Source organism: Haliotis rufescens, unplaced genomic scaffold (assembly GCF_023055435.1).
Source record: "Haliotis rufescens isolate VD_foot unplaced genomic scaffold, xgHalRufe1.0.p SCAF_85, whole genome shotgun sequence".
In the NCBI taxonomy this organism is placed as follows: Eukaryota; Metazoa; Mollusca; class Gastropoda; order Lepetellida; family Haliotidae; genus Haliotis; species Haliotis rufescens.
The window spans coordinates 161,572-172,244 of NW_025964378.1; the positions used below are offsets into that span (position 1 = coordinate 161,572).

The window sequence follows — 10,673 nt, forward strand, 5'->3', positions numbered from 1 at the left end:
AAGCAATTTCATGATCAAATGATCGTCATCCTACAATTCACATACACTTAAGACCCTCATAGAAGCTTTTTCAGTCAAGGAGAGGTGAGCCAGCACCCCCGTCATCTATACTACTCCAGTCATATCAACATGCATGAATGTTTAATTGGTTCCTTGTAGATTATTCCTTCTTCAGCGTTAGAGAAGTTAGATGAGAGTTTATTGAAGGGTGTACATGTGCTATGTTGGACAGATCAAGCTGTGTACTACTGTAGCCACTAAAACGTGACACTTTCCGGTGACGATGACTGAACGATTGATTCATAAATGCAACATGAAAATAATATGTATACACATATATATACTGAGTGCACGAGGAATGACGTAATGCATTGAGCACTTCGGCGTGTATTTATCATATACATTTTTGTTTTGTATTTTGAGTTCATTATTTGTATGTAAATAATGACCTTTCTGTGAAACATTCGTTCTTAATTCGTAACATTTGACTATTATTGGGTACTTTTGTCCTTTTTTCAACTTTGTTTTGTTTGACCGAATGGCAGCCCATACATATATAAAAGTATAAGTAGAATCTTATAAACTGACAAAGCATCATTCCAATGTCTCCTATGTCACATTGCTGGACAATCTTTCTCAATGCAGTAAATATCTTTTCAGTGATTGAATGTGGGCTGCCGCCTACTATGGTCGAACATAATGTGATGGTGACGTCAACGTCGTACAATTCCACCGCCACGTACGTTTGCAGAGAAGGTTATGATGACTACGGAGGGTCAGGGATCAGCACGTGCACTGATGACTCCAAATGGTCAACTATAGACCTAAATTGTACAAGTAAGTTTATTATTAAACCTAACAGTAGAAACTAACATAAGGGCTGTCATGGACACTTTAATCATGTAACAGCAGAATGCTTGAGACAAAAACATCACACAAGGTATAACACCGAACACACCACAGTAAAACCTTTTGGGGTACAAGGGCAAATTTATTTTCAGGCATACTGGAAAAACTTACAATGAATGAGATAGCCCTCCAAACCCCAAAATGTAACATTAATTATGGTATAAAGCTTGGGTACTAATCCTAATTAATCTACATTATACAGATAGAATCATACAGTACCCAGGCTTAAAGCTGTACTAGTTTGACATGCAGAGTATCATCTATGGTGATGTAGTGTTCATATGCGTTTGACCGCCAGTCTCCGAATAGTTTTATCAAGGTTTGGGGAAGTACCATCTTGAAGGCAAAAGCCGAAGACCCCTTCGGAAGGAGTGTCCGCTGTAGTCATCAGAATTGTATCCACGCTATTTAACCGTCCCATTGCCCATTAAGGTATGAGAATAGTGGTATCTTGGTGTTTCCTACTGGAAACTGTGATACCCTATCATGGATTGCTTTCAGTGGACATAGAAGGGACTCTGAAATCACCAATAATGGCAATTTTAAGCACCGTCTACTAAACTGAATTGTCTTTGAATAACTCACCACACTTGTTGCTTGTGTTCGGTGCAAGGACACATCACACATGCACAAAAATGTGTCTATTACGTCACAGTGAGTAACGTTAACTTCCTAATGACTGTTTCCTGTGTATTTCTACAAGAATGTGTAATGTTATCTGGCGGTTCACTCTTTGGTCTCTTGATCTCTTTCAACAAGAGTCTATGTTCCAAGTTGTCGAGAGGGCTTTCAAATCCCAAGAACATTACAGATAGGATGGAAGGATGGAGGCCTTTAGTGATCAAACCAGGAAAATGGAATGCAACATCACTGTCACATGTCTGCTGGAACAGGGCTGAGGGCCGAAATACCAGCAGAATCTGAGATAGGAGGTGCACATAGATGCATATGCTAGATTCCCCAATCTGCATAAATGAAAGCACCTTCAGAATAAAGCACCACACCGTCTCGTGATGACAATCTCTGCCGTTGGTCACATGTCTCTAAGACAATGAATTGTTAGGAGAATCTGTATAAGGCGAACTCTCGACCTCCGGATAGTAAGTCTGACAGCTAACCGACTGAGCTCTGTCCACACTGTTAAACTAAGTGCAAATTTACCTGTTTATGCCTAAGTTGTTACGGAACTGAACGAAAAGGGTCGAATAAGTGAAGGACATTTACGAAGGTTACGGGTAGACATGGTGTCATGTGACTGTAGTCTATGACACTTACGAGTGATCAGGGTGTCGTCTGGCACATTAATCCCATTCCGTAATCTACAAGATACAGAGTGTAGTGAAATTATGAACTGATACGGCGCGATCTGAAATGGCTCCACACATCAGACGTCGAATTCACGGATACTCATGAATGACATGGTATATAATAATTGATTTTGTGACTGAGTGTAGGAGGGAACACTGTGAGGATAATGTGGATCATAGTAAGGAACGAGGGAGGAATAAGCATGGCTAGTGAGGCCACAAGGGTAGGTCAGCTTTTGAATCATTACTGAACAAATGTAGCAGATGAAAGTGGCTTGTTTGCACACTGTTTCTGCTGACCGTGTGACATGGTAGAGAAATGAGTGTTCATGCGATGTACACAGTTCACAATGCCTTACTTAGTATAAACTTGGGATAAACTGTAACACACTGGAAATGTATACGACTATACAACAAGTATTTTCTAGGAATGAAATATGATGACAACATGTTTTTTTTCACTGCTGACAACAAAAACAAATCTCTTTGCCAAACCATTACCCGGGGTGTCTGACATGTTCCCCTATATTGATATTTTACATTACACATATGTAGTCAATGTGCACCACAATATTTTTATTACTCCATTCTTGCACCACCTTTTCACAGACACATATACCTTTTTTGTTGTTGTTGTTCTGTGTTGATTTCTGGAAAGTCCTTCTCCCTTTTGCAATACACCCAATAACCTTAATAAACTACTGCACCCCCTACTGATATACATGTACTACTTGCATGTACTACTCTGCTTTCATTAAGCCTGATATTGTGACAGCTATGATTGAGAGTATTTGATAAACATATTATCCTTCGGAGGAATGTACATCCACAATGGATAAAATGTGCAACCAAGCTTAGCTTCCCTCTTAATTCCTGAGGTTCTCTTTTAGTTGCTTTTCTCTAACCAACAGAAGAGCACAGTTCTGGTTGAAGTTTCTCTTCATAAATACTTGATATCCATTAGTCACTGCTTTTTCATCTTCCCGAGAGAAGGGTGTTAACTGACTGTAAAATTCCAGTATCCACCCTTGCTGAACTAGGCTGGCATCATGGGGCTCAACCGTAGCGCCACCAGTGTCTTCTACGAGCTATGTCAAATCCTGCAAGTGACCAAATTCTGTATGGCAGGTTACAAACCCGATGTCAACTTCGAAATTCGTTACACGAGTTTGAATGGAGTATGTATAGACCTGTTAGTCCTGCCAAAAAATAAATCCATAATGCCAGCCAAGTTCGGCAAGGGTGGAAACTGGACTCTCATAGTCAGTTAACTCCCTTGCCTCGGGAAGATGCTGATTTCCCGTTTCAGATAGACTGAGAAAATCATCCATATAAGCAATCAACAGTAAACCCCTACGTTTCACGACACCCACTACAGTTATTGAAATATTTATGGGCATTTTGCAACATCAATAGGAAGATTTGTATCACAGAAATACACTTGAATATCGAAGTCGTTAAACAACGACTGTTGGCCTGTCACTTTGTAGCAGTTTGTTGTCGTTGGAAGTACACTGTAAACAAACTCTAACTTAATGGCATCATCAACTGCCAGGTATGCAAAAGGTGTTAATGTCGTGTAAGAGTTCACTACCTTTCCCGTAGATTTACTACAGTCATGAATACGTCATATTTTTCCACTTGGCAAGAGAGAGAGGTCTTATTTGTTACGAGGAGTTGTTGTGTTGATGCTGCTGGTACTTCTCCCTACATCCCTCCATATTCAGGAATGTGAGAACAGACAGTTTGGACATTTACGCCTTGATGGGTGTTGGAAGTTTATACAACAGGCATGCCATTTTTGTCTGCTAGTCACGGTTTCCTACCATTGGTACGCACATTTGATTTGTCTTTCTTGTCATCTGAAAAGATACTGTTCTTTTCAAGTGATAGAACATATTATGAAATGACACTAGATCCCACTGAATTCCTGTGTTGTTTTGACATCTTCGGTGAGCATCATTCATTTACCATGACTGATGGGATACTGGAACTCCGAGTGAGATCACCAATCTGTGCTGTATTGCCCATGTAACACTTCACCCCCAGCACACCAGCCCGTCCCTCATCTATCAGTGTCATGAGATCCGCTTGCGCTGATATCCACTGTGACTGGGTCTCTTGCCCTGGATATGGTCGTGATCTTGATCACATTACAAATTAGGTTTCCCATTTATCAAACATTTCAGGCAGTTGATCGGTTTGAAGTTTAGAATCATTTATCCAATAAAATGCCTTACTTTTTACATGATCAACTGCCTTTTTCCATCCATGAAACCATTATCTTGGTTCATGCAATTTTTCAAACGAATGTCTGAAAGACCTTTCACCAAATCGTTTAATTCCCCACTTTATTAGTGATGCTGGTAGTTTGCTTTTCACCTCCCACTGCAGTCTTTATGATCTGTTGCAAACCTTGAGTAGCCAAAAGTAAAGTATTCCACGAATAGATTGAAAACTTAAGTTCAAGCACATTATCTCCTATGAGCAATTCCAGCGAACTCGGGTCACTCAGTTCTTGATTGCGAAGTATTTCAATGTGCCTGAATTCAAATGTGAAACTTTACCTCATGCTGCAAGATGGATATCTTCCTCAGTGGCATTATTGCTCAAAAGAATACCGGTTTTGACAAAACACATGAGCTAACAACAGTCACTAACAAAACAAATTGGCTTCAAATCAAAATGAGTCATTTCTGCTATTTTAATTGTCCGAAACTTTTTAAAGCATCAAAACCTGTTTCACGTATCCATGATACCGTGCAGTGATTCCAAAGAGGTCTGAGAGGCAGAGATATTAATTCTAGAACTGAGACACCAATATTGTGGAGGGCGGACATTTTAGATTATCTTGAAGTTCGTTATAACTAATCTTGAAATTTTCAGATGTACCATTTTGATTTACAGAGAAAGTTTGCTGATAATATTGAATAAGTTTGGATATATTTCATAAACCTATACTCTGTCTTAAATATTCGTATCATGAATGGTCGTTGTCTCAGTGATGCTGTTATTAGGGGCTATACATTCATTAGTGATATAAGGGCCAGCGTAAATGAGTATAATATTACTATTACCTAATTATTATTTACTTCTATAAGGCATTGAACACAGGCACATTCGCAACACTTTCCATTGCCATGCTTTTACGTACGCTTCATTCAGTCAATGAGGGTCATGATTTATGCAAGTTCATTTAGTTTGAAATGAAGTTCCAATAAAAAAAGAAATATTTCTTGGTAATTTATTTTCTTTGAAATTTTTATCTCTTATTGAAAAAGCAGTTGATGCTGTATTTACAAATAGTAATGACAGTATCGAGTTTATATGTGAGGTACTTTCCTATGATGGTGATGAAATGAAGAAACTAACTCACTTTAAAAGAAAACCCAGCAAAGGCAATTGCTACAAAATGAGATTATGTGGCTCAGCAAATTCACAAGAGATAAAGATTTTATGTCGTTGAGGGAATATACTAGAATTAGAAATCCACGTGCTTGAATAGAAACATTTCAATACGGTTGTAAAACTAATATTGACATTGATAAACCAGCAGTCCCGTCATCAATGGTTTAAACCTTAAGCACTGTTAATATTCTACTCAGATACCCTGAATGATGTCTTATTTTCCGAAAGAGTGTATTATGGTGTGATTATTCTGCTACACAAATCAGGATCATTACTAATGCAAACAGATATCGAGGACTTACGGGTGGCCAAGTCGTCTAAGACGCCGCATTTCGCTGTGCAGAGTTGCCTTGGGCACGCCAGAAACCTATGATTGTGGTTTCGAATCCCGGTTCGCCCCGATTATGGTTCTTGGTTTGTCAGCACCATACCCGTGCCCGTGGGTTTCACTGAAGTGGTAAACGTCTGAAACCTCAGTCACGTCAGGCTTTCCTCCCACATTAAGCTGACACGCCGTGATATAACTGAAATAATGTTAAAAACGGCTTTAAACCCAAGTCACTAACTCACTCACTCACTCACTCATTCAAATGGCGTGAATAACAAAATTATAATGCAATATTTATCAAAATGTAAAGGCATGTGTCAGAAATCATGGAATGTTTTCTGATGTATTGACATGTAACATTGGACTACACCAAGGCTGTATTCTTGGCCCTTTCGTTTTCTGTTTTGGTTCATCAATGGACTTGCTGTACAAATGTATGATATACAGCTACATTCAAGTGTTAAAGATATGTTTCTGCGGCTATGGGTATGCTTGATGAGCTTCAATTTCTATTAGTTTGTCCAAAGTACGACTGTCTAAGATTATGTCAACAACTGAGAAGTGTACTCATAAAAAAACATTCATTGTTCACTTATCATACTGCCGAAAATAGATCTTTACTATGGACATGTGGCCTTTCAGTGTGGAAGTATCTTATGTAACTACTACCCACTACAATTATACGATACACAACAAATCAACACATGAAGGGCTGGGCTCACATTGAAAATGGTGTACAATGCATCCTAAAACTGGATTGTCACTACGACCTAATGTTTGCTGCCATGAATTGTGTGACTCTCACCCTCATCCAAATCTTTAAGCAGAAAACGATTATTATATACAAACATTACATGCTTTTGTGAATACAATAATCTGATGATAGAAAAATACACGATGCATGTTTTATTAAAGCTTTGTTGCATACGTTTCGTGGAATTCGATTCAAGATGTCATAATTTCACCTGAGATAATGTTTGTCCCGACGTTTTCTAACAAGACTTGAATCGAAGTGTGCGTGTGCATAGGGTTTTCTGTCAGTGCTTCAGGACACACAATCTTTCTCTGAAAAGGAGTGATCATTTTGTTTTGCTGTCCACATATTCCCAGGACATCATTACGTCCAGCGAAAATTATTTGTTAAATAAAACATTATATATATAAATACATTATGAACGAAAGGTACCAGCTGCACTCGTATATAACACAAAAAGTCTGTTGTGTCACTCAGTTGTAGACTGCGGCCTCCCTCCATATCAGGACGGCGCCATGGTCGACTACGCCAATACGACGTTCGGTGCCGAGGCAAACTCGATCTGCGTTAAAGGGTACTCATCATCGGGCACCGGAACATCAGTGTGCCTATCTAATGGAACTTGGTCACAAACAGACTTGGTTTGTACAGGTGAGTGATACCACTTCATACTGAATATTGGGTCTGGAACGATTCATCTATGAATAGGTGTCTTCACATGCGGTATCAAAACTAACCATCCAATTCTATTTTCTGATGGTGTGTGCAAAGGGTTCTGCAGCCAATGCTTGTTTAACTGACTACAATTTACTGCACCGAATCCAGTAAAACCATCAGTATTAATAAATGTCCGAAATAATGAATCATGGGTTCCTATCAGAGCCGGAATATTTAGTCAATTTCTGATAAACGAAAGTTATCCTCATTAAAACCATCGTTGAACTATCGAGTCAGGTGAGGTGAAATGGGGTTTAACGTCGCGTCCAAGATTATTGCACTTATATAGCGACGTGCATGCACTTGTGTGTGTGTGTGGCTGCTTGTACTAGTCCGGACTGATGCCGATTTATAGTGCTAGCTCACTGAGATACCATGCCGCAGTTTAACATGAATACCCTACTCAGACACAGTATACTGACTCATAGCCGACCAGTCCTTGTTTTAGTCCCTTAGTGCCGAGCGCCAGACAGGGTAACAACAAGTACCATCTTTTAACGTCTTTTGGTATGACGCGGTCGGGGATCGAACCCCGGACCTTCCGCTCTCCGGGCGGACGCTCTACCACTAGACCACGGAGGCGGTCCTATCGAGTATGTCCAATCGAGTATGTCCAATAACTGAGAGAGAAGAAATGAAAAGCGAAACGTGTAGACGTCGTTTGTGACCTGGCTATGTTTGTGTCGTGTCCAGAAGCTTGAGCTTCGAACCACTGGTCTGTTTGATCAAGTTCCGATTAATTACGGACTGCAACAGAGCTGTGATATTGCTTACTGCGGCGCAAAATTAGATTCGCCCTTACTTTGTTTAGAATACATTAAAGTCTCCGGTACCTGTTTTCATGGGTTCCACGAAATTGGTAAACGTTTACGACCGGATTTCACATTGGGCTTACCTGTCACATTAGGCTGAGCTACATTTGAACTACTGTCCATTGTTATGTGTAATTGATCTGCTTGTTGTCAATGTTACAGCATCGTCTCACAGTACATGGCAACATGTGGCCACGACAACAGCATCAGCTACGCCGAGTGGACAAAGAGATGATTTAAACACTCGAATTAACGCAGCCTGTAAACCCAAACTCCGCGTCAAAGCTGATTTTGACCTTTGGAACAGGGTCACGGACCTCCATTCATGTGGCGTCAAAAGCGGTCCGAATATTTGGGGCCAGTCGGTAAGACGGTTGAGTAAATCGTCCTGGGATGCCTTTGAACCATCCCCACAACGTGAGTTCGATCTGTTTGTGTCGGACGCGCAAAACAACTTGATGTCAGTGGATGACGACGGAATAGCCACGAAAAGCGGGTATGACGGAGATGTCATTTGGTTTGTGAAAGACGATAAGTGCGTATCCACATCCCGTGCCAATGACATTGGATCTGTTCTGACCAGTCTGTTCGAAGGGGAAATCGATCCCAATTTTGATACCTACGATATAGATGATAGCAACAGCACTGTATATGGGCAGATAACTGGTCATTTGTCACAAAGGCCGTTGCCTGAATTCAGTTTACCTTTTTACTGGTATGTTAAGAAACAAGGTACGTCAGGGAAAACAGATGTCATAAGATGGGATATTTCAGGGGGATTTCGCAAAACGACAAAAGGCTCCGAAACCATGCCCTGGTGTCCCGACACGTGTTGGCATCATGCCTTTGACACAAGGGCCTCGTCCTCAAACAAGGACAAACATATCCGTCATCTAACAAACGGGGTACAACATGGACACAATGTCATGGTTAAGGTTGGAAACGTGGTAGCAAAGGCACGGGAAGTAATTCTACTCGACGGCCACGTGACTGTAAGTATCAAAGAATTCTGGGTACCATCTGATAAAGATGCCTTCTCATCCGGGTCTCGTCAAGCGTGGATCATGGCTTCAACGACAGGTCGCGATGTTCAGTGCATCCACGTTCCTGAGTCCGCTGTCGTCGAGGATGTAACAGAGAGCGAGAAACCCTCCATCTGGTTCCTAGACTCACGACAGTGGGATAAAGTTTTCACCATAGACGGGACCGGGGCTGTGCTGTCTGGGTCAATGTCAGATTTGTTAAACAAGGTCAATGAAGGGAGATCACTTCGAGTTGGTGTGCTTCACACAAATGGCATGTACAAGGCTTTGGAGGTGGACGATGTGGATGTTTCAAGCACAGGTCGAATAGCAGTGGATATCATCCACAACGCAGATCTAGTGTTAGGACGAGGGAATGACTTCCATTTTACGGACACATGTGGCGTGGTATCATCCATCATAACGATAGAGGGCAGCTACAAGACGTATAGATCTAACATCGGGTCCGCCGGAAACCACAGCACAGTCAACGACGTGGCAAAAATTGACTGGTTCGTTGAGATGTAACATACATTTGCTTTGATATATACACAAAAGTACAGGATAAGGGATACGCTTCTGGCAATATTCTATCCACACAGAAAGTTTGCTATGACGTTTTTGTTTTTATTTCCATGCTTTACGGATCCGCCGACCCTAACTTGTTGAATAAATCATGAGGACAGACAAGTTAATTTCCATCTAATATTCTAAGATGTTTTACTGAAAACATTAATAGTGTCGGTAACAAGGCCTTAAGTAAATGGTATAAAAATCGAATAAGGCGCCGGTAGAGTTGGGTGCCTATAATGCTGGCATCCTTGCTTCAAGCCTGTAAGATCGTACTACTACAACGTGGTGATCAGTCTGTTCCCCAATCTAAACACGCTGATTGGGAAATTTCACCAAGAACTTAGCATCAGTCTGGCGTTTGTTTCCAAAGGAACGTGTTAACATACGGTGATTATTCTGCATAGGTATTCCAACTCGTAAAGCACAGACTTATGAGCATCTCCATCAGTATACCTTCTCCGTAAAGAATATTCCCCAGAACCGTGTACGTGTTATCCAAGTAATACCAGTTCAAGAGACCTGATGTGGACCTGTTGCCTAGAGTTTTGGGATAAACAAATATCTTTAATGTTTCATGTACAATCTTGGAATTTTCTCATATTACAAGTTTACACAAGCAGTTTTAAGATTGTTTCTCCTCTAGATATGCCTTTGCTACTGAAAGCCGAGTCCTAACTAACTGCACTTCCTACCTACGCTCCCGTTGATTGGCGGTGGTTGGCCGGTCAGCTAGGAGCACAACAACATTTTTCAATAAATTTCAACAGAAGGGGGTATTTTATTGCCGCTTCAGTTTACAATAATTATCCCTTTGGGTAACTTATAGCACTTTTGCAATGAGGA

At 40.7% G+C, this 10,673-nt stretch overlaps 1 protein-coding gene across 1 annotated transcript in view; it reads left to right on the forward strand.

Moving 5' to 3' along the window:
* Nucleotides 1-9,947, forward strand: part of LOC124146919 — a 56,809-nt gene extending 46,862 nt beyond the window's left edge. The window contains exons 7-9 of the mRNA XM_046517482.2: nt 661-837; nt 7,184-7,357; nt 8,398-9,947. Coding sequence (XP_046373438.2) covers nt 661-837; nt 7,184-7,357; nt 8,398-9,785 — 1,739 coding nt within the window. The 3' untranslated portion in view covers nt 9,786-9,947. The remainder of the gene's footprint in view (nt 1-660; nt 838-7,183; nt 7,358-8,397) is intronic.
* The last annotated feature ends 726 nt before the right edge of the window (nt 9,948-10,673 follow it).